The sequence below is a fragment of the Eptesicus fuscus genome, chromosome 10 (assembly GCF_027574615.1).
Source record: "Eptesicus fuscus isolate TK198812 chromosome 10, DD_ASM_mEF_20220401, whole genome shotgun sequence".
Lineage (NCBI taxonomy): Eukaryota > Metazoa > Chordata > Mammalia > Chiroptera > Vespertilionidae > Eptesicus > Eptesicus fuscus.
This window is the reverse complement of record NC_072482.1, coordinates 34,329,713-34,354,250: the sequence shown is the minus strand read 5'-3', so window position 1 is coordinate 34,354,250 and position 24,538 is coordinate 34,329,713. Positions and strand designations below refer to the sequence as shown.

Sequence of the window (24,538 nt, the reverse complement as noted above, 5' to 3'; positions counted from 1 at the left end):
TTAAAAAAAAACCCCACCCCAAACACTATCTTTATCATAGAAATAGCAGTAAATAGGAAGAGGACCAGCTGGTCTTTACCAGGTTATTATGAGAAAAAATTACTTCAGGAAAACCTGATCGTAAGTTATTTCAGAACAAATCTAAAGCAAATCAAGAGGAGAAAAATAGTAACAGGAAAAAAGATAATAATAAAAAATAACTGCAATAAGAACTGTTATAATTTATTTCAGAATAAATCTACAGTAACTGAAGAGAAAGAAAATAACAGGAAATAACATTAAATGGAGCTCTGCCCAGCAATCAGAAGATCCTTCTTCCAGAAGCTGGCGCTGTCTCAGCCTCTAGACTTACCTCACTCACCCCTCCTCCACTTCCTTTGTCATCAACACCCTTTAGTTGCCACTTCAGAACCCAGAACATCTTTTCGTCTCAACCCCCAATTCCCAAGCTCCTTTGCTTAAGCTCTGGGTCCACCATGAAGCATACAGCTTTGTTTGTTACTTTGGTTATAAAGGCGCTAACATCCAGGACAGCAACGTCTACATCAACAGTAGCCACCATTTTTGACTGGGCACTTGCTGTGCTGTTAGTACTGGGCTCTTTTTTATTGGTTATCCCACTTACTCAATGAGCTAATAAGTACCATTATTCACTAGCACAGAATTGCTTCCAGAGAACAAACTTCTTTGAATTGCTCTTGGCTTTAAGCAGTGCTGATCACGCCACTGTATTCCTCCAAATGTGGCTCTTGGAAATAGCCCTCAGCATCTTCTTAATGAAAGAAGTTTAGTAGTTCATATTTAGAATTCACTGGGATACTGTTACCCTGGGCCACAAATTGCATTTTGATACTTAATGTTGATACTTTGGGCTTTTTTAATAAAGGAAATTTCCTTTTTTTTTTTTTTTCACCAAGCCTAGAAACACTTAGAAACACTCCATTCAGGATGCTTTAATTTCCCTATTTATTCTGGATTCTTCCATAGTTAGCAAGGTGTCTGTTATGTGCAACACGGACAATTTTAACTAAAAAGTATCCACCCATATGTCTTGTCCTTAATGTCTTGATTAACACATAATGGAAAGTATAGTATTCTAAATTTATTTTTATCTTACACTGAAGATGTACATATTCTTATAATGAATAGAAATAATAAGCCCACTGTTTGCTTATTATTTTAGGCTTTAGACAATTTAATTAATGAGTCAGCTAAGATCAACAAACTCACTGTGAACCAAAAAGGCCATTTTACTCCTAGAAACTTAATGTCTTAGAAGATTTTTATTCTTATAGTCAAGACTAGATTCTTTTCTTGAAAAAAAAAAAAAGAGAGAGAGACATAATTCAACCATTCAAGAAACCTATTAAGTACGGGTTAAACTTCAGTCAAAGTAGCACTATTGAAATTGATGAAAATATGTTGCTCCCCCCACCCTCCCCAAAGTCACAGATATGATCTTTGAAAATCTACTGCTCAGATTATTCTGGCAAAAGAAACAAGCTGTTGACTAAGTGAGAGATATAGTAAGAGTTTCCCACACACTACTTAACACAACAATTCCTATCTAATCTAATAATAGACAAATATGCAAATTGACCGCACCTTTGCTACACCCAAGCCACGCCCACCAGCCAAGCCACGCCCACCAAACAATCAGGACGAGTATGCAAATTATCCCAACAAAGATGGCGGCTAATTTGCATATCAAGACAGCGTAGAAAGAAGCCAAGAGCTGCAGAAGGGAGTAAAGCTTCGAAGAAGCAAGCAAGCCGGGGGGGGGGCGGGGTGGAGGAGAAGGGAGGAGCGAAGTCAGGGCCAGGGGCGAAGGGAAAAGCAGGTGGGCTGGTGGAGAAGGCGGGGCGGGCGACAAGGGAGGAGCGGAGGCGGGGTAGAGTGCAGCAGGAAATCCTATTGCAGGATTTTTCCTGCAACGGGAACGCTAGTTTATATAATAAAAGCCTAAGTGACAGTTAGGGTGGAACAACCAGAAAGACTGGTCACTATGACGCACACTGACCACAAGGAGGCAGACGCTCAATGCAGGAGCTGTCCCCTAGTGGTCAGTGTGCTCCCACAGGGCGAGTGCCGCTCAGCCAGAAGCTGAGCTCACGGCTGGTGAGTGCAGCGGCGGTGGCAAGAGCCTCTTCTGCCTCCACGGCAGCACTAAGGAGCAGTGAGCAGGCAGACAGTAAGGAGCAAGGTCCTGGACTGCAAGAGGGTGCAGGCCGGGCTGAGGGACACCCCCTCCCAGTGCACGAATTTTGTGCACCAGGCCTCTCGTTAGTAATAAGGGGGAGAAAGGAAGACCAATGGAAAAAGGAGACAGAGCTGCAAGGCTGAACTCCCCAACTAGGGCATCCCAATGGGAAGAGGAGCACCCGAGTGCATTGGGAGTTTAAATAGTCAGAATTATCAAAGAGAAGCAAACACTAAACTTAAATTCAAGTCATTGCTTTGAAGTCTGGGTTTATAAATTCTCTTCCCCTCATTAACTAGAAAAGTCTTTTGTTTTCTCAGTTTACACAATTTATCCCACCACGAGTCATAGATTTTCATTCGCTCTCTACATACAGGGGTGGGCTAAAGTAGGTTTACAGTTGTGAGCGTATGAAACAGAGTTTATTCTTGTATTAATTATTTATTAATTATTGTATTATTTTCCATACCAACACCTGTAAACCTATTTTTGCCCACCCCTGAATAAGAAGTGTTTGAAGAATGTCAGACGACTTCTCTCTTTTGGGGTTTCTATTTTCCTCTTTTCTAAATGACCATTATTGCTGGTGGGGGTGGGAGGAAGTGGTGTTGGAAAGCAAATTATTACAACAATGGAATGCTTTGTTATCAATGGTGCGATCTTGTAGACATTTACTCTGATAATTTAAAAGAATCTTAATCTATAGGTAAATACATTTTTGATTCTTACTCATTTTATTGCTGCTATACAATCAACAAACATACCAAGTTCTGCTTAATATAAGCCCTGACAAATTTCCTTTGTCCTTGACAAAAGTTCTGGTTCCTGCTGATGTGGTTTTGGGGAACAATGCAACAGCTGGTAACAAACCTATGCTCCACAAAGTTAAAACAAACAACTTGCCAATGTTTTAATCACAGTTTAAGAAAACGATTTATTTTTATTTTGGCAACAATCTAGCCAAAGTTATAAGAGAACTTAACGTTGTTGGACCAAAGAGATGGGGAGACTGTTTAAATAAACAATTATAAATGCTGTATATTTTCACATAACACTCTGTTGGAATGTCTTAAGGAATAAAATAAAAAGGCTATATTTTATGAATTGCATGAAACACTTCTTTATCCTGTGACATTCTTATTAATGGAACATGTTTCAATGGTTATTTTTAAATTTTATTTTATTCATTTATTTATTTTTCCTTTTAGGCAGTACATTTATTAAATGCATATCAATATCAACATATTTGCAAACATTGAATTTGATAATCTTTTTCTGACTCAGATCTAGTTAATGTCAATAGTTTCATAGAAGAAGGGCCTTGGGAGTTAGTGTTGCCCTGGCCATTACTAGTTATAAAATATAAGGCAATAAGTCGCGTTGGCCTTACATTCCTCAATAGGCGATAAGATTATGTGACCTCTAAGGCCTCTTCTAGTCAATGACTGTTTTAAATTCTTTACAATGCAGGGAAATTTTGCTTCAGTGGAAAACTATGCATTGTTTAGAGTACCCCTTCCAGGTTATTGAGTTCTGATTTTATGGGGCTCTGTACCTTTCATGGCCTTTGAGTTACTTTACAGCTCTGCAGATTGTAGATAATTGGTAGCAATGCAAAATAATTCTTGTCTATAGACATGGGAAATACATTCTGTCTAGTGGTAGTTTAATTGACTTCCCTCTCACACTGTTCAAAGAAGCCAGTTTTGCCTTTTTCTGTACATGTATTTAAGAGGACATACAGATGGCCAATAGACATAAGAAAAAAATGCTTAATGTCACTAATCATCAGACAGATGCAAATTAAAACCACAATGAGATATCACCTCACACCTGCCAGAATGGTTCCCGCCAATAAATCAACAAACAACAAGTGCTGGCAGGGATGTGGAGAAAAGAGCACTCTGGTGCACTGCTGGTGGGAATGCACAGTGGTGCAGCCACTGTGGGAACAGTAGGGAGGTTCCTCAAAAAATTAAACATGGAACTGCCTTTTGATCCAGGAATCCCACTCTAGGGATCTATCCTAAGAATCCTGAAACACCAGTCCTAAAGAATACATGCACCTCCATGTTCACAGCAGCGTTATTTACAATGGCCAAGACCTAGAAACAACCCAAGTGCCCATCAGCAGATGAGTGAATGAAAAAGCTGTGATACAGATACACAATGGGATACTAGGCAGCTGTAAAAAAGAAGGAACTCTTACCTTTTGTGACAGCATGTCACAGGTGAGGGACTGGAGGAAAGAAGCTGAAGGGAGCAGCCAAAGCACATATATTCATAACCCATAGATGCAGACAACAGTGTGGTGATGGCCAGAGGGAAGGGGTGGTGGGTGCCGGGTGGAAGTGGGTAAGGGGGAAAATGGGGACATCTGCAATAGTGTCAACAATAAAAATAATTTTAAAAATTTAAAATTTGTATTGAATTTATTAGGCTAACATTGGTTAACAAAATTACATAGATTTCAGGTGTACAATACTGTAATATATCATCTGTATATTATATTATGTGTTCACCATCCCAAGTTAAGAATCCTTCCATCACCATTTGTCCCTCCTTTACCCTCTTCTACCTCCCTCCAACCCCTTTCCCTCTGGTAATCACCATACTGTTGTCTGGGTATAACTTTTGCTTTGTTTCGTTTATCCCTTTGACAGGGTCAGAAACAGAATGTTGGGGAACCAGCTAGAATTGTAAGAAATATTAACCATGCTCTGCTAACCGTGATTGTTTTATTCTGATTAAAGAAGGCACATTCTAACCTGGCTGGCAGTTACACACATGGGACGTGGGAACTCACCTAAAAATGTAGCCCATCCTCCCCATTTGGAGCTGCCTGTTATCATGGGAAGATGAACAACTTTGCTGCAGAAACCAGAATCGACAGCTCTTTGAAGACCCCTCAGCCCTTGCATATCACGAAGCCCTTTGAAGACCCCTGCCCTCTTGCATCCCTTTGAAGATCCCCAGCTCTCTACTTATCTGTTAACCACCCATTTGGCATACCCTTTGGTTACTTCCCCATGTAATCTTTTGTCCTTTTACCCAATATAAGCAGCTGGCAGCAAGGACCCATTGATTGTCCCGTTACACCTTCATCTTTTTCACCCAGTCCCCTAAATTCCTCCCCTCTGACAGCAATTAGTCTGTTTTCTGTATCTATGAGTCTGTTTCTATTTTGTTTGTTAGTTTATTTTGTTCATTAGATTCCACATGTGATTAAAATCATATTGTACTTGTCTTTCTCTGACTGGCTTATTTCACTTAGCTTAATACTCTCCAGGTCCATCCATGCTGTCACAAAAGGTAAGATTTCTTTATTATGGCTGCATAGTATTCCATTGTGTAAATGTACCACAGCTTTTTGCACCTTCATTCCTGATCTTGATATGTTTCTGTTCTTTAGGTAGTCCTTTGAACTGCTTGTGACATCTTACTGGTGCCATCATTAATACTTACTTAAATGATTTAAAAAATCAGCTAAAATGTTTAGCACATGTTTATTTTCTTTCTGTACAAAGGTCATGATTACTTTGACTTGTTTGGAAAACTAGACTTTAGTAAAAATATAAAGAGAAAGTAGGTTTTTGAATGGAAAGTTTTGAAATTAGGTATTTATAATCTCTGATCTCACAGATGGTTACCAATCTTCTCTTTTTCACCTTTTGTGCCATAATTTCACCTTTCTAACTTTTGTTCAGCTACCATTCCTTTATTTTTTACATCATTTTAATGAATGACAAACCAATGTAGCACTTGGTAATTTAAATCTGTGCTCCATAAAGCTAAAACAAACAAATGAGCCTATCAACATTTTAATCACAGTTAAACATGATATGCTTTTATTTTGGCAACAATCTAGCACTCAAGAATGATGATTAATGCTTTATAAGAGAAGTTAACTTTGCTGAGCCAAAGAGGGGGAAACTCTTTAGACAATTATAAGTACAGTGTATTTTCACATAACTCTTTTGGGAGTTAATATTTTATTGAAATTTTTTTTCAATCAGAATCATCACACTACACTGTATTCAAAGGGGGAAAATTTTACAACATCTAATAAACAAAAACAGATTTTTATACTTACTGTGCCCCACCACAGAGCATCTGCGTATGTAGAAAACTCTTTGTTGGCATCCTTTTCCACCAGGTAGACAAGGAAAGACGAAAAAATAAGAACCAAAAATCCTATGTACCAAGCTGTGATTAATTCCTAGATAAAAAAGGAATGAAAGATTTTTAGAAGTGAAAACAATCTTTGAGAAAGGAAAACAAATCTATCTATGCATGATTCCATACGTTTGACTACTTCTTGGATACTTATGATGACTTTTAAATAATCCATTACATACTGTGTCTCTAAATTACTTTGACCAAATTCTGAAATGACTAAGTTTGCTAATGACAGGTTTATCAAATATTTCAGCAACCAATGAAAGAGTTAAAAAAAATCTTGATCTATGAGTCGGAAAGGAAATCTTACCTTGCTGTGAGCATAAACCACAGAACCTAGTAATTTCCAAGTGCCTCCCCTTCGGTCCATGCGCACCATACGGAGGATCTGTAGGAAACGGAGACTTCTGAGTGCGGACGTGGCAAAAATATTACCCTGAGTTTTTGCAGAAACAACTGCTATTGAAGCGATAAGAACAATGGTATCTGAAAGAAACAGGTTGAAACAGCCATAAGAAGCACGACAAGGCATTTTCAGTTCTCAAAGCAATATTTCAGAAAGGTTCCCTCAGACCTGTGTGAGGTCCCAATAACCTGATCTCGAACCCCAGCACGGAGTAGTGCTAGTTGGGCCCTGTGATGTCCGAACAGCGAGGAGGCAGAGAATAGGACCCATGCATCCCCGTAGTTCTGAGCCGTGACCATCCCATGCTCTGCCTATGCAGGTTTGAACCACTTACTACTTAACCCTCAACAAATTGGCAACGGCTCTCAGAAAGGTTGGTGTTCCAGGGAGCCTTGAAGCTGTGGGCAGCCTTCCCCAGCGTCCCTGGTTTCCTCAGCTTCCCCGCGGGGCAGGAAGGAGCTTGCTCCTCAGCCTTAACACCTCGCCTTCCTGGTTGATGCCACAGAGGCATCCTAGTCTGTCCAGCCATGAAAGAGCCACTTGGGATAATCATGTCACTTGTTCACTCTAAACATTTTATTTATTTATTTATTTCAGAGAGGAAGGGAGAGGGAGAGAGAGAGAGAAAACATCACTGATGAGAGAGAATCATTGATGGGCTGCCTCCTGCTTGCCCCACACTGGGGATCCAGCCTGCAACCGGGGCATGTGCCCGGATGGAGAATCAGAACTGTGATCTCCTGGTTCATTGGTTGATGCTCAACCACTGAGCCACGCTGGCTGGGCTCTCTTGTTTTCTTGACAAAGAAGCTTGTAGCTAGCTCCTTTCAGCAAAAAATCTCCTTATGTTGTGGAGTCTGCAGCATTACATTTTGTTTACCAAAGGCCTCAACTAAGCGGAATAGTCTAAGCTCTCTGCATAAAGTACTCTTGATATCTGGTCAGCCAATTATGTGCAAGTTTGGAACACAAATTAAATAACATTACGTTTGTTACAATAGAGTATGTAATTATACACACTGTGCGTTGCATGGGAATGAATATTTAATTTTTGACATATTGGCATTTGGTCTAAAAAAATCTTCCCCTCTGTAAGCTAAAAAGAGAAAAAAAAAATGCAGCTAATGAAAGCATGGAAAAGATAAAAGAGGACTTAATCGCTCCAAGGGTAAATATCTAGATGATGGAAAGTAGGCTTTGAAGTGGAAGACGTGAAGTGAGGACGAATGGCCTCCTATGACAATTTAAAAATAAGTTGGCTTGATCTTAACATCCTCAAATAAACTTTCCTTCCTGCTTCAAGTGGACTGTGCATGACTGGGCATCCACACTCCAAAGAGGAGTTTCACTTCAAGGGCGTTGCATTTATAATGTTTCTGTGATCCTTAGGATTAACTGCTGGATGGATGTGTACCCCTCACTCAGCTCAGTCCTCCCTGCACTTAGGAAGCTCTGGTCTGGACTGAGAAGATCATCTGAGTCATTCTCTTGGTGCCCTTTTGGGCCAGGACTTTGAGAGGGAGAGAGGGTAAATAGATGGCAGTACAAAGTCAGCAGGAAGGTTTCATTCCCCAATCAGATCTGAACGCTCTGTGGCTCTGTGCGTAAGTACACAGAGAGCTACAAGGGCATCCTTGAGTTGCTGCTCTCTGCAGCTGTTGAAAATGAGAAGGAATTAAATGTGTTGACACAAACACCAAAGACATTATATAAGTGAATAAAAGCCAGTTACAAAGCAGTATGCGATCTTATTTTAATAAATACATATTATATAACTAGGAAAAAACATATGAGAACATACCCAGATTATTACCATGAATTATCTCTAGGAATAAAGAGTCCAGGTTCAGATAAATGGTTTTTTTGTTTTTTTGCTTTTTAAGTTATTAATTTCTCTAATGTTGGAATTTTATTCATTTATTTTAAAAAATATTATAGTAATCAATGAAAAGCTTTAAAAATATTGTTCTATAACTCAGAAAGCACATCTTACCTTATTGTTAGCGTAAATTTATTTTTAAAAAATGTATTCATTTTAATGTTGGAATTTTATAACAATGATTGTCTTTTGAAATCAGGAAGAAAACTTCAAAGAAAGAGTTAAGTGTGAAAACATCTCGGTTTTCATCATTTTAAGGGATTTACTTCTGAAACAAGCAGTTTACAAAGAGATAGTCTTTATATGGCCCTGCTGGATATGTTTGCCTTTATTTTTCATTGTAATCCTGCTTCATCCCAAGAGTACAAAGGAAAGAAAAATGTACAATACTCCCTTTACTGTGCTAAAATATTAGAAATAAGTAAATGACTAATAAGGGTACAGAAAACATAGCACTTAAAACTTACTATGTGCCTGACCTTTCTTCAAGTCGAAGTGTTTTCAAAGGTTATATTATTGAATACGCATAACAACCCTGATGGTTAAGTATTCTATAAATCCCATTGTACAGATGAACAGGTGAGGCATACATTGTATGAGTTTAAAAAAATCAGCTATAGCTCTGTTAGACTAAAGTACAGAACGTATACTATGAAGTTAGTTCATTAGAGAAAACCTAGAAAAAGTAAAAGGAACACTGCTTGGCTTGAGACAATTTAAAAAATTATGCACACAGTGAATTATAATCTAAATGTTTGAAGTAACAAAATATGCAAAGGTAACAAAAATTTTAATTTAATACCCTCATTGTAATTCAGATCAGAAGAGAATGTCAGAGATTAGTAAAATCTATACTAATAATAGAGGAATATGCAAATTGTCTGGGACGCCATCACAGTAACAGTAACGACTGAACAGCAGGCTGTGTGTGGTGATCAGGCCGGCATGAGGGTTAGTGAGGAACGACCAAACGACTGAATAGCAGGCTGCGTGGGGCAACCAGGCCGGCAGGGGGGGGGCAGTTGGGGGCGACCAGGCCTGTAGGGGGGGCAGTTGGGGGTGACCAGGCTGGTAGGGGGAGCAGTTGGGGGTGATCAGGCTGGCAGGGGGGCAGTTGGGGTCAACCAAGCTGGCTGGGGGCGGCAGTTGGGGGTGACCAAGTCGACAGGGGGGCAGTTGGGGGTGACCAGGCTGGCAGGGGGAGGCAGTTGGGGGTGATCAGGCCATGGGGGGGGGCAGTAAGGGATGACCAGGCTGGCAGAGTGGGGCAACTGGGGGTGACTAGGCTGGCAGGGGGGGCAGTTGGGGGTGACCAGGCTGGCAGGGGGTGGAGTAAGGGGCGACCAGGCCAGCGTGGGGGGGGAAATTAGGGGCAACCAGGCTGGCCGAGGGGGGCAGTTAGGGATGACCAGACCGAGGTGCCCGGATTGGAGAGGGTGCAGGCTGGGCTGAGGGGATCCGCCCCCCCCCCCCCCCTGCTGTGCATGAATTTCATGCACCGGGCCTCTAGTGAAATCATCAATGAGCAACCAAATGGAAAACAATGAATGCAGTCACAAAAATGTTTCTGGTTGGGTTGCAGTCATCTGCTGGAATTTTGCTGTCAGTACCACCTAGAATATTTCCTAGGCTAATATTTTAGAAGTTAAAAGTAATCTTTACTTTTATTTATGTAATTATTATTTTTATAGTACATTACTTTATAGAATGGAGGTTCCACAAGGTTGTATACTTGTATTCCAAGTGCCTAGAACAGTGCCTGAAATATGGTAGGTATTAAATAAGTATTTATAAAATGAACTTAGATTAATAAACATCTAAAGGTAGCTTGAGCCTTATTCTCTTATCACATTAGTGGCTTAATAACTAGAAGTATCAATCTAAAATACTCTTAGGTTAGTTAATGATCACTTCAATATCTAGCACTGAATTCAAATGCAACATAATAGTTCATAGCTATTATCCATTAAAGTTTATTAAAGGCAAATCTCACTAAGATTTATTTTTTTGTAAAATTGGGTAGGGGCAGTCTTTAAAGATGGCAACATAGGAGGCTTTTGAACTCTCCTCCTCCCACAGGCACACTGAATGGACAGCCACACAGGGAATAATTCTCTTTGAAGGAAATCCTGAAACTAGCTGAGGGACTCCTACACATCAGTTGAATGAGAAAATACCCACACTGAAATCGGTAGGAAAGGCCGAGACACATTCTTGTCATAAACCCCATTCCCAGCCTAATGCCACACAATTGGGAGGGAACCACCCCCTCCCAGCTTCTCCCTGAGCATCTAAGGGTTTGGGTCCCACATCTAATACCCCAACTTTTAAGACTCCCACTTGAGAAACAGGCTCCCAAAACACCTATCTCTGAAAGCCAATGGCACTTGCATCCATGAGACCCACAAGACTATAGCAAACAAAGAAGCAGTTATTAATGGGTATGAGCACTAGCTGTGGCTGTCCCACAGGGCTCAGTGCAGAGGAAGTAGTAGGCAGAAATGCTCACCTCCCAGTCTTTCCCTGAAAGGATTCTATTTGCATACTTCAATTCTGCCTGAGGTCAGGAATAAGATAAGAATGCCCACTCTCACTACTTTTAGTCAACACTAGAGGCCTGATGCATGAAATTCGTGCAAGTGGCTTAGCCCCCACCACCGCGGGGGCTGCCTCTGCCTTGGCCCCCGCTGGGCCCCGCCTGGAAGGACAGCTGGTCTAATTAGCATATTATGCTTTTATTATTATAGGTAGTATAAAAATCTTAGCTAGAGCAATTAGGAAAGAAAAGTAAATAAAAGGCATCCAAATCAGAAAGGAAAATATAAAATTGTTACCTTTTGCAGATGACATGATATTATACTAGTATATGGAAAACCCTAACGACCACCCAAAATGGTTGGAACTAATAAATGAATTAATTAAAGTTGCAGGACACAAATAGCAATATATAGAAATCAGTTGCATTTCTATACACTAACAATAATGTCAGAAAGAGAAATTAAGAAAAAAACCCACGGATTTACAATAGCATAAAAAAAAATTCCTTAGGAATAACTTAGACCAAGGAGGGAAAGGATCTGTTCAGTGAAAACTATAAGACATTTGATGAAAGAAATTGAAAAACACACAAATAAATGGAAAGATATTTCATGCTCATGAATTGAAAAAATTAGTATTGTTAATATGTCCATGTAATCTCTATCAATATTCAAATGGTATTTTTCACAGAAATAGAACAAACAATCCTAAATTTATATGGAACCACAAAAGACCTCAAATAGCCAAAACAATATTGAGAAAACAAAACAAAACAAAACAAAATAAAATTAGAAGCATCACACTTTCTGGTTTCAAATTGTGTTACAAAGCTATAGTAATCAAAACAGTATTAACATAAAAGCAGACACATAGATCAATCAAATAGAATAGAGATGCTGAAATGAAATCATACATATATGGCTAATTAATTAATTGTAAACAAGTCAAAATGTATATAATGTGGAAAGAATAGTCTCTTCAATAAACGGCATTGAGAAAACTGGGCAGCCATATACAAAAGAATGAAAATGGACCACACAAAAATCAACTCAAAGTAGACTAAAAATTGTAACACCTGAAACCATAAAACGCCTAGAAGAAGACACAGGTGGTGAGCTCCTTTAATATGGGTCATGGCAATAATTTTTTTGGATTTGACAGCACAAACAAAGGTGACAAAAGCAAAATAACTAAGTGGGACTACATCTAACTGAAAATCTTCTCTACAGCAAAGAATGTCAATCTAATCTAATAATAGACAAATATGCAAATTGACCATACCTCCGACACACCCACAAGCCATGCCCACAAGCCACGCCCACCATCCAATCAGAGCGAGTATGCAAATTAACCCAAACCAAGATGGCTACAGCCACAGAGAGCAAGGTTTCCTAGGTAACAGAGGAAGCCAAGCTTTCTGCCAGCCGTTGCAGGCCTAAGCCTCCACTCAAGCTACAAAGTTTCAATTATAGAAGGTAAACAAATTCAAACAAATGGGGGCAGAATGGAGCTTGAGAGAGCAGCCAGGGTTGCCGCCGGCAACAGGGGAAGCAAAGCTTTCCACACACCCTGGCCAGGCCCACCCGCTTAAGGCAACAAAGTTTCCATTATAACCCCAACACAAATGGCTGTGGGCCTCGGAGGGAGCCCCAGGCTTGGCTCTGCTCCAGGCTACAAAGTTTCAATTGTAGAAGGAAAATAAATTCCAGATACCAGGGCCTCCGCTTGCATTGCCAGGGGGCGTGGCCGGCCTGCAAACCACCACAGGCCCCTCGCTCAGGCCGCCCCACGCCCCCAGGGTACCCCACCCTGATCCAGGACACCCTTCAGGGCAAACCAGCTGGCCCCCACCCCTGTACCAGGCCTCTATCCTATCTAATAAAAGAGTAATATGCAGATTGATCATCACTGCAACACACAATATAGCTGCCCCCATGTGATCAAAGATCCTGCCCCCATGTGGACACAGGATGGCCACCACAAGATGGCCAGCAGGAGAGGGCAGTTGGGAGGCACCTGGCGTGCAAGGGAGGGCAGTTGAGAGGGACCAAGCCTGCAAGGGAGGGCAGTTGGAGGTGATCAACCCTGCAGGAGAGGGCAGTTAGGGGTGACCAGGCCGGCAGAGGAGGGAAGTTGGGGGCAAACAGGCTGGCAGCAGAGTGGTTAGGGGGTGATCAGGCTGGCAGGCAGAAGCGGTTAGGGGCAATCAGGAAGGCAGGCAGGCAAGCAGTTGGGAGCCAGCAGTCCTGGATTGGGCCTAAACGGGCAGTCGGACATCCCTTGAGGGGTCCCAGATTGGAGAGGGTGCAGGCTGGGCTGAGGGACAACCCCCCTCCGTGCACGAATTTCGTGCACTGGGCCTCTAGTAATGAAATAAAAAGGAAACCTATGAAATGGGAGAAAATATTTGCAAATCACATATCTGATAAAGTGTTAGTAGCCAAAATGTATAAATAACTAATATAACTCAATAAAAAACCCAAAGAGTCTGATTAAAAATTGAGCAAAGAAACTGAGTAGACACCCCCCCCCCCCCAATATTATTAATCATCAGGGAAATGCAAAGTAAAACCACAATGAAATATTACCTCAAACCTGTTAGAATGGCTATTATAAAAAAGATAAAAAATCACAAATGCTGGTGAGGATATAGAGAAAAGGAAACCCTAGTGCACTATTGGTGGGAATGCATGTTGGTGCAGCCACTATGAAAAAGCATGGAGGTTCTTAAAGAAATTAAAAACATAACTACCACATGATCTAATAATCCCACATATGGGTATATATCCAAAAGTAATTAAAACAAGATCTTGAAGAGATATCTGCACATACAGTTTATTGCAGAATTATTCTCATTAGCTAAGATATGAAAACAAGTTAAGTGCTCATAAACTTAATGGATAAAGGAGATATATATTATATATAATATATATTTAGGTTACATATATATTATATGTAATAGAATATTCTGCCACCAGAAAGAAGGAAATCCTAGTATTTGCAGCAACATGGATGGACTTTAAAGATATTATGCTAAATGAAATAAGCCAGACAGAGAAAGGCAAATACTGTACACCACTTATATGTGGAATCTAAAAAAGCTGAACTCATATAAACAGAGACTAGAATTATGGTTACCAGGGGGTGGGGGTACAGAAGGGGGAAATGAGATGTTGGTCAAAGATTATAAACTTCTAGTTATAAGATGAATAAGTTCTGGAAATTTAATATACAGCACAGTGATTATCTATATATATAAAAAGCCAGTGACTGGGACGCTGTAACAACCAGAACGACCAGTTGCTATGACACCCACTGCAGCCAGCGAACCGGCCTCATGGGGGCTGGGGCCACCAGCCAACCTCCCTCGGCCCCTCCCTCCAGCCAGCCCCGCCCCTGATTAGTCTCTCCCACCCTGATCGAGGGGGTGGCGGCTGGCCAACCCCACTGCAGCCCTTCCCTCCAGCCAGCCCCGTCCCTGATGGGCCCCCACCACCCCGATCAGCCAGCAGCCCCTTCTCCCATCAGCCTCACCTCTGATTGCCCCCCCAACCCAATAGGGGGTGGGGCTGGTTGCCAACCTCCTGCAGCCCCTCCTCCCGCCTGGCCCCACCCCAGATAGGCCCCCCCCACTCCGATCAGGAGCAGGGCCACCAACCAACTGCCTGTGGCCCCTCCCCCAGCTGGCCCCATCCCTGATGGGCCCCCACTACCCCAATCAACCTGTGGCCCCAATCCACCCCGATTGGGACTGGGCTGGCCAGACCCCACCCATGCATGAATTCGTGCATTGGGCCTCTAGTATTTAATAATATTGTATTAAGCATTTGAAAGTTTCTAAGAGGATAGATCTGAAATGTTTTCAGCACAAAAAAGGACATGGTAATTATGTAATGTAATGGAGGTGTTAGTTAATAATCAATTTATAATAAATGTGTATCAGATCAATAAAATTTTAACTTACACAGTATTATATCAATTATATCTCAATAAAGCTGGGGGAAATTGGTGGAATAGCTTAAACTGTGCAATTAATTAATTATCTAAAATGTCTTTTGAAACATAGGTGCTTTGTCTTAGGTGAAGATACCACATTCTATCTAATAAAGAGGGAATATGCAAATTGACCGTCACACTGCCACAAATATGGCGGCTCCCATAGCCACAAGATGGTGGTGCCCAGTCCCCTCAGCCCTGCTGGAGTCCCACAGTCCTTTCAGCCCAGCTGGAGTGGGGGCGGCAGGTGCACGGTGTGGCCAGACCCGCCCTCAGTCCCCCAGCTGCCCAGAGTGGGCTCGAGCTGCAGGCAAGCCTTGGATGTTGGCTGCCCAGCCACCCAGGGCCGCCCGAGGCTCAGGTAACCAGGGCCGGCCGAGGCTTGCACTGTCGGTAGTGGCAGCAGCAGAGGTATGATGGGGGTGTCGTCTTCCCTTGATTCCTGGGTTGCCTCCCACCCCTGAGGGCTCCCGGACTGTGAGTGGGGGCAGGCTGGGCTGAGGGACCCTCCCCATCTAGTGCATGAATTTTCATGCATCGGGCCTCTAGTTTTAGTATAAGAAAGCAACTATAGACACCCTTTAAGCTCATTGGCTTCAGATACATTTGCTTAAACATTCATGAGGTAAGCAGTTAATCACGTATCAAGTATTATACTAGACACTTGCATTAGAAATGAATATTCATTCATCCATCTACTAATGAATCTATCACAAATATTTGTTTAATCACTTCTAAGTACCAGGCATTGTGCTAAATTCTTTATGTACATAAATGATTGTCAAATGGGGACAATTTTGCTTCCCCAGGGACAATTGGCAATGTCTGGAGACATGCTATTTGGTTGTCCTAACTGGGAAGGGGGTTGCTACTGGCAACTAGTGGTAGAGGCCAAGGTTGCTGTGAAACATCCTACATTGCCCAGAACAACCCCTAGGAAAAAGAATTACCCAGCCCCAAATGCCAGTAGTGCGAATGTTGGGAAAGCCAGATGCACATTTTTAAATTTAGTCCAAACAACCCTATGAGACAGTAATTATTATCTCCTTTTTACAAATGAAGAGCTAAGGCTTGCAGTGGTCTATTAGTCAAGGTCCAAATCCATGAGAGGCTGAGCTGGCCCCTAATTGACACCAAAGTTGTGCCCATAAGTATGGTACACTATTCCTTGGATAAAGAAAATCCAGGGTGACATAGGTCAAGGTGAAGTGGGGATGAGTGAGGGGAGAAAGGGATAGGCTGTGAAAGCAAGTGGATAATAAAGCAAGAATAAATTGTTACTGCATAATGCATTCAGGGAAAAGACAAGTGCAAGGAGGATAAAGCAGATATAAAATGACACTAAAAACAGATGGTACTTTTATGGATGCATCAAGAGAAAATGGGGCTAGAGAAAGAAATAGAACTGCTAATAAACAAGGAGGAGCTCCAAATTGCATGGGAAAAAAAAAAAAAAGCATGTGATCCTGAGCTCTTAAAATCTGCCTCTCCCAAAGGAAACAGATGTGAGCAAGTTGGGAAGTAGTGAAGAAATAGTTATTGATTACTGTAAGCAGCCCATTAGAAATGTGAAATATAGGCTTATAAGATATTAGGAAGTAGGTTCACATACTTACTGAATCACTTAGAGTGATTTATGGACGAATTCTTGAGATTTGAGGAGGCTGCAAAGATTTGAACAAAGTAAAAACTGTAATGATATTTAAGACACATAGGGACTATAAAAGAGCTTATTATGAGACTCCAGTGGAACTTGGTTCCACTATTATTTACAAAATCAATATACATTGATCATTGTGGACCCTGTTTGAGAGAGATCAGCCATTGAAATATTGAAAAGCCCTCATTACAGGGTGGATTCACATTCAAGGGTATCCTATCATGCAGCCAAAGATTGGGTTAAAGCAAGGTCATTTGTATATCTGAACTCTGATAGGCTGTATTATGTTGCTACAATTACATGGAACAATATACCTATTAGAAAGTATACAGTCATCCCTTCGTGTCTGCAAGGGATTGGTTCCAGGATCTCTCATGGATATGAAAATCTGAGGATGCTCAATTTCCTTATATAAAATGGTGTAGGGTCAGCCAGTGTGGCTTAGTGTTGAGTAACCTAAAGTCCATTTACCCATGAACCAAGAGGTCGCTGGTTTGATTCCTGGTTATGGCACATGACCGGGTTGTGAGCTTGAGCTCTAGTAGGAGGCATGTAGGAGGCAGCTGATAGATGTTTCTCTCTCATCGATGTTTCTATTTCTCCCTCTCCCTTCCACTCACTCTAAAAAACAATCAATAAAAACATATATATATTTTAAAAAGATGTATTTGCATATGACCAACAGACACCCTCCTATATACTTGAAATTATCTCTGATTTACTTATAATACCTAATACACTGTAAATGCTATGTAAGTAGTTGTCATTTAGTGTACAATACATATTGTTTAGGATATAATAACAAGAAAAAAAAGCCTGTATATGTTCAATATGGACACAACCATCATAGGCCTAACTTCGTAGTACACATCAGCAAAACGTACATTTTCCCTCTGAATATTTATGATCTGAGGTTGGTTGGATATGGATATGGAGGGCCAACTGTATGCTACATTTGACTTAGTTTAAAATCATAGTGGGAAGAACTAAATAATATGGATTAAACAAAGCATGGTTGAACACTTTTAATCTTGTAACTGTAAGGACAGATAAATTTTCTAGAGGTAAACCACAAAGAGAGCACTTCTTGACTCCTAGAAAACTGTCTGAAGTCTCAGAAAAATGTTCCCTAATAGCTAACATGTATTTTCCTTTTGCACTTTAAACTCATTACATCTTGTTATCTCTGGGAAAAGCAGAAATGCAGCAACTACAATATTCCTGTTGATTGTATCCCCCTTTGCCACCACCATTTTTGTTCCAATTCCTTGAGCTCTTTTTAGTGGCCTCATTATAAGCTAAACATTGAATAGATTTAACCAAATGCATGTTTGAACATTGTAAAAGTGATAACTGCTATAAACTATCAAAACATTGGACATGTGTATGAGATAGGAAATAAATTTAATGAATTGATTTACTTAGTCAACAACTTGTTAATGACCTTTAGGTTACTTAATTTTCGCTATTAAAATGTAAGTACCTTGAGGCAGGATCATGGAGAGTGTGCTTGGGCGGGGGGTAAGGAGGTCAACTTAGCTTGAGTGGAGTGAGGATGGGGGACAGTGGGTGGGAGCTGGTCAGATCACGGTGGCTTTGGGAAGAGCCATAGATGTCCTGATGGGTTTTGAGCAGAAGAATGCAAGGTCAGATTCACATTTTAGAAGATGGGTTTTGTTGCCTTTGAGAAACAGATTAGAAGGGGGCTGGATGGCAGGCATGGAAGTCAGAAGCCATTGCCATGCTCTGGACAAAGGGTGAGAGTGGCTTTAGAAGAGCCAGGTTAAAGTGAGGAGCAGCAGAGAAGGGGTTGCATTTGGGACATGTTGTGAAGTTGGAGATGTCAGGACTTGCTGAAGGATTGATTGTGTGGTGTGACACAGAAGGGAAGCTAAGGGTAATATCCGGGTTTCTGGCTGAGCAATTGAGTGAATGAAGTGCTGTTTACAAAGATGGGGAAATACTGCAGTAGGGGGAGGGAGAGCAGAAAGGAGGGCTATTTGAAAAGTAAAATTAACAGCTTGGTTTTAGCCACATTAGGATTCCCTCTAGACCTCTGGTAGACAGTGGGTGAGGCTGGAGTTCTGGAGAGAGGTCAGGCCTGCATACTTAGGCAACAGATGTTTTTGTTTGTTTTTTATACCACAGGACTAATGTCTTCCAACATCAGTAACCTACTGAAATTATTGCTTCAGAAGGTGGGGTCACAAATGTTTAATTTCAGATGTAGGTTACAGATTGGAGGATGTAGGAGGTTGTGTTTCAGTATTTATAAGACAGGAAAGGAGCATTTGTCCTCTGAGAATCACTGTGAATGAGTAGGAGGAAAACCTATCCTATTTAAGGCACACTATAGTGTCTTGAGTAAATTACCTAGGTGTAATCCCATCAGTTCCTCTATTAATCAAAAGGATGAAAAGTCATGCATAGTTTTGGATGATTCAGGACACGTTTTAGGGCAATGACAGAGTGGCTCTATATTATGTTCCTTTATCTATACTAATAATAGCCTAGGGCCGTCACGACCTAAATGACCAGATGGACGACCAGTCACCAGTAAGTGCATGGAGCACCTCTCAGTCTCTCCCCTGTGGCTCCTATCACAGCAAGGCTGGCAGCAGGTGGGTGGGCAGAGTGGCTGGGGTGGGCGGGGTGAGGCAGGTGCGGCGAGGTCATTAGCCATAGCGGCTTCGGATCAGGCCCAGAGAGAGGCCCAGAGAGAGACGCAGGGCCTGATCAGCAGCTGCTGCAAAGGCTGTGGATCAGGCCCAGAGAGAAAGGCAGCAGCAGGGCCATTCTGAATTTCCCAGAAGAGCCAATGGCTGCCTAGGAGGCGGAGCTTTTGACGCTGACTGGCATAGAAACCGACCAATCACCTAATCTGGGTGAACTTCGAAGGCAGAACCTAAGGTGGGGGCTGAGGAGGGGTTTCAAGGGCAACAACTGTTTGGTGTAAGGTGTAAGAAAGCGGTTCAATTTTTAATGACTGGTTTGGCAGTACAGTGAATATGGCTGGCTATCAGTCCAGATATAAGGATTATGTATTTTTGTCTATAAAGAGCATCTTCTCCTGCTGAAAAGGCTCCCCCACCCCCATTTAAGCAATCCTATCCTATATAATCTATCTATACTAATAAAAGGATAATATGCTAATTAGACTGGGTCGATTGGCCATCTTCCAGATGTCCAAGTTCCTTTCAGACAAAGCCATGGTGGTGGGGGCCAAGGCAGAGGCAGTTAGGGGCAATCAGGCTGGCATGAGAGGGCAGTTGGGGACATGATCAGGCCGACAGGGGTTATGGGCAATCAGGCCAGCAGGGGAGGGCAGTTGCGGGTGACCAGGCTGGCAGGGGAGGGCAGTTAGGAGTGATCAGGCAGGCAGGAAGAGATGGTTAGGGGCAATCAGGAAGGCAGGCAGAGGGGTCAGGGGCAATCAGGCAGGCAGGCAGAGTGGTAAGGGGTGACCAGGCAGGCAGGCTGGTGAGCAGTTAGGAGCCAGTGGTCCCAGATTGTGAGAGGGATGTCCAATTGGAGAAGGTGCAGGGTGGGCTGAGGGAATCCCTCTCCCCGCACCAGGCCTCTAGTATAGAAAATAAAAAAAGGCTTTTAGAAGCAGCCATTTTGCACGTTGATGTCTTCAGATGTTCTTTTCTTCCAGCCCTTATTTTCTCACGCATCAAATGAAAACCTGCAGCCAGTTTCAATTCAGCAGAGCCCCACACCTGTATTTGACTGCAGGTCTAAAAAAAAATTGGATTACGACCAATGAATGATCAAAGTTGAAACTTCTTCTAGAAATCCTCTAACATCCTATGATGAAACCCAATGCTTAGATATCTTGTTCAGTGTCATAACCTGAGTGTTTATACATCTACAGTCAAACAATGTCATTACAGGTTTAAATTTACAGATTGAAAGCAAAATACCTAACTTTCAACACTCCCTTTTGCACTTATTCTAAGCAGTTGAATGATACGGACTCTTTGAATTTTGGCAGCTGGTTATGTTTAGTAGTGCTGGGAACTGTAATTTTTCTTTGAGAAACTTGATACTTATTTTCAGACATCAGGTTATGGTTAATCATCATCTACTACTAAAAGTTTCTGAAAGGATATCTTTAGGAAGTGCTTTGAATAGACAGTGCTATTTGGATTTTGCAGATGAACATGCCACTTCAGCTAAAATGTCACTAAGCAAAGGGCACCTATGGATGGGGTTTCATTTTAAGTCTTATGGAGGGAAATTACCTGGTACACCTGGCTTTCTTAATCTTTTTCAAAATGCAAGTTCTTATTTTTAGAAGTAAGAAATAGACACAGTTTAGGCTCCTGAATAATCCTTAGGGATAAACACTGGAGTGTGAAAAATGGACTTTTTCTCCTGTAAAGAATGAAAAGATAGTGCTTAAAAGGAGAAAATGTGAGTAAACACAAGCCACAAATAAATACCTGACACTCATTATAATTTTGGAAATCCTACATGTTGCCATGTGCAGATCTATCCTACCCTCTATCTGTATTTTTAGAAGGTTATTAACTAAACAAATTGTGTTTAATTACACTCTAAATTCCATCTTTAATTATGAAATTCTTGCCCAAATTTTCCCTCATTGGCACTAGCTACAGGGAAGTTTTTAGAACCTTTTAATTTCATATTTGCTTTTATGTGCTACTGTTTATGAACCCTACAAAGTATATTTCTGTTCTTATCCATGTTTAAAAAGGAAAGAAATGGTTTCCTGGAGAGGCTTATAGAAGAGATAATACAAGCCAGCACAGGATTAGAATTCGTGGTAAACAACCCGGGAAGCTGCAGCTCAGTCTGCAAAATGTACATACGGTCTCATAACACATCCTAAACTATGAGGAAAAATCCTACTTTGGACTCACTTCCTTTTCATTATCAATTCCTTTCCTACCATTATGAGCTTTTTGAATGAGACACGCTCTGTTTCAAGGAGAACAAAAACAAGGGTTATTGAAAACATGTGATGATTCGACCTAGGCATCCTTTATAATGAGGCTGGAGATGGTCTACCAGAGCTCAGTGCCATTCGGAGCAGGACATTTTCCCACACACTAAATGTGGAGAAGTATCAAGAAAACGTAATTAAAAAATAGTTTCAGATGTGCACATTTTAACATTATGACCAGTAAATACTCCAGAAAACCACAGAAACTTGATAAGGAATGGATTCTTAAGGGCAAATGTCTTGAGGATTAGCTACAGTCCTTTGATCTCCAAATTCCAAACACAGATTTGGAGTCTGTGGTAGGAGCTCAAAGCAAATACAGTATTTAAAAGGCAAAAGTAAGAACATGGAGAGAAAGGTAACATGGGGGTAGAGGAGCCTCCTGTAAAGAAGCCTATAATTAATTACAAGCATGCAAAGTAAGCACTTTATTTAAAAATATCATCACATTCACATGATCAAACAAATGTAGGGAACTGAAGCAATTAGACCAAAAAATGCAGGCAAAAATTATTCTTCTGAAAACTCTTGATAACTGAGGTAAAGGTGCTATTTATTTTATTTTATTTTTTGTCTTGCATTTCTTGGATAATTGTAACAATTTTTTCCCCTTCATTTTCTCATATTGTTTTTACATTGTGTATGTAGAAGGTACAATGGGAGGGGGGTAAGATTTACATGTGAATGTCTACTAGCTTGAACTGTTTTGAACTTTTTATTCACTCGATCCACACTTATTGTGGCCAGAAACTGCTAGGACCTGGGTATACAATAGTAAAGGCATGGATGGGACTTGGATGGGTGAACAAGACAGATGACACCCTGCACACACAGGGATGAGAGGACAATTGGCATAGAAGACACTGAATAGAGGAATACAAGGAGCACAGTGCAGGGTCAGCCTACCTACTTAAGGGGCCAGGAAAACCAGGGGAAAACATGGGTTAAGCCATAATGGACAATCAAACCCCTCTTATTAAACCAACATCCTTTAGGTACCACAACACAATCAGATCTGAAATGATCACATCTAAAAAGCTCTAGACTGAAATAGTACCTGGAAAGTTTCCTCCCCATCTACTCCTCTTTGAAAATAAAATATATTATTTAATCTAATAATAGACAAATATACAAATTGACCGCACCTTCGCTACACATAAGCCACGCCCACCAGCCAAGCCACGCCCACCAACAAATCAGGACGAGTATGCAAATTACCCCAACAAAGATGGCGGCTAATTTGCATATCAAGACAGCGTCCAAAGAAGCCAAGAGCTGCAGAAGGGAGTAAAGCTTCGAAGAAGCAAGCAAGCCGGGGGGGGGGGGGGGGGGGGGGGAGAAGGGCGGGGCGGAGGCGGGGCCGAAGGGAAACGCGGGCGGGCTGGAGGAGAAGGCGGGGCGGGGGACAAGGGCGGAGCGGAGGCGGGGCCGGGGGTGAAGGGAAACGCGGGCGGGCTGAAGGAGAAGGCGGGGAGGGCGGCAAGGGCGGAGCGGAGGCAGGGCCGGGGCCGAAGGGAAACGCGGGCGGGTTGGAGGAGAAGGCGGGGCGGGGGACAAGGGCGGGGCGGAGGCGGGGCCGGGGGCGAAGCGAAACGCGGGCGGGCTGGAGGAGAAGGCGGGGCGGGGGACAGGGCGGGGCGGGGGAGAAGGGAAACTCGGGCAGGCTGGAGGAGAAGGCGGGGCGGGGGACAGGGCGGGGCGGGGGCGAAGCGAAACGCGGGCGGGCTGGAGGAGAAGGTGAGGCGGGGGACAAGGGAGGAACGGAGGCGGGGTAGAGTGCAGCAGGAAATCCTATTGCAGGATTTTTCCTGCAACGGGAAAGCTAGTTTAAGATATAAGTCTCTCAAATTCTAGGAAATCAGTATCGATTGAGAAAAAGCAACCAACAAAAACATACAAAGAGGTCTTACAGAATTGATACTTTTTCTTCTGATTATATTTATTGATTCTGGGATTGATTAGAGATCAGACTGAACCCATTACTTTTTTAATTCAGCGTATTCCACTAACAGTTATAGTGTATTTATTACATGCCAGGCACTAAGCTAAAATTTTTACATGTATTATTTTATTTAATCTCCTTGGGCAATCTTTTGGGAAAGTACAACTAAAATTCCAAGTTTAATATTAAAGAAATGTGTGGAGAGCAAATTAAGGCCAATCATAGAAAACCTTTCCAGACAAGGCTCTGTTAAGGGAGTTAAAGATGCTGTTTTGTGTTACTTCAGCCTAGGGCTGAAAAACATTCAAGTGAAAATCCTATGGTAAGTTACCTCCAACATTATCTTTTGCAATGACAAAAATGCCTCCAGAGTGAGATTCTGCATAATGGTACATTATGGGAACCGATCAATCCATCCCAATATCACTGGACAACAATTATAATAATAGTCAGCATTTATGTTGTGCTTACTATGTGCAGGCAACATTCTTTTTATTTAGTTTTAAAATAGTTAATATGTTTATAGTTTAAATATCAAAATGGTATAAAGAGAAATTAATGATTACTCTTGCTCTCAGCCCTGTCCCCATTCACTTTGCCCTTCTCATTATCTTCAAGTGAACATTTTTTTTTTTTAAAAACCTGGCCAATGTGTCTTTATACAAATAAAAAAAATATGACCATATATTGTTTCTCTTTTCTTACACAAAAATATAGCATACTACATATGCAGTATTACATTTTTTCCTTTTACTTATATATACTG

The 24,538-nt window shown here is 41.6% G+C and overlaps 1 protein-coding gene across 5 annotated transcripts in view; it reads right to left on the bottom strand.

Moving 5' to 3' along the window:
- Positions 1 to 24,538, bottom strand: part of KCNQ5 (potassium voltage-gated channel subfamily Q member 5) — a 514,131-nt gene that overhangs the window by 99,966 nt on the left and 389,627 nt on the right. For all 5 annotated transcript variants that reach the window (XM_054722223.1, XM_054722226.1, XM_054722228.1 and 2 more), the window contains exons 4-5: positions 6,690 to 6,865; positions 6,294 to 6,419 (exon numbers count right to left, since the gene is read on the bottom strand). In XM_054722223.1, the coding sequence (XP_054578198.1) occupies positions 6,294 to 6,419; positions 6,690 to 6,865 (302 nt within the window). The remainder of the gene's footprint in view (positions 1 to 6,293; positions 6,420 to 6,689; positions 6,866 to 24,538) is intronic.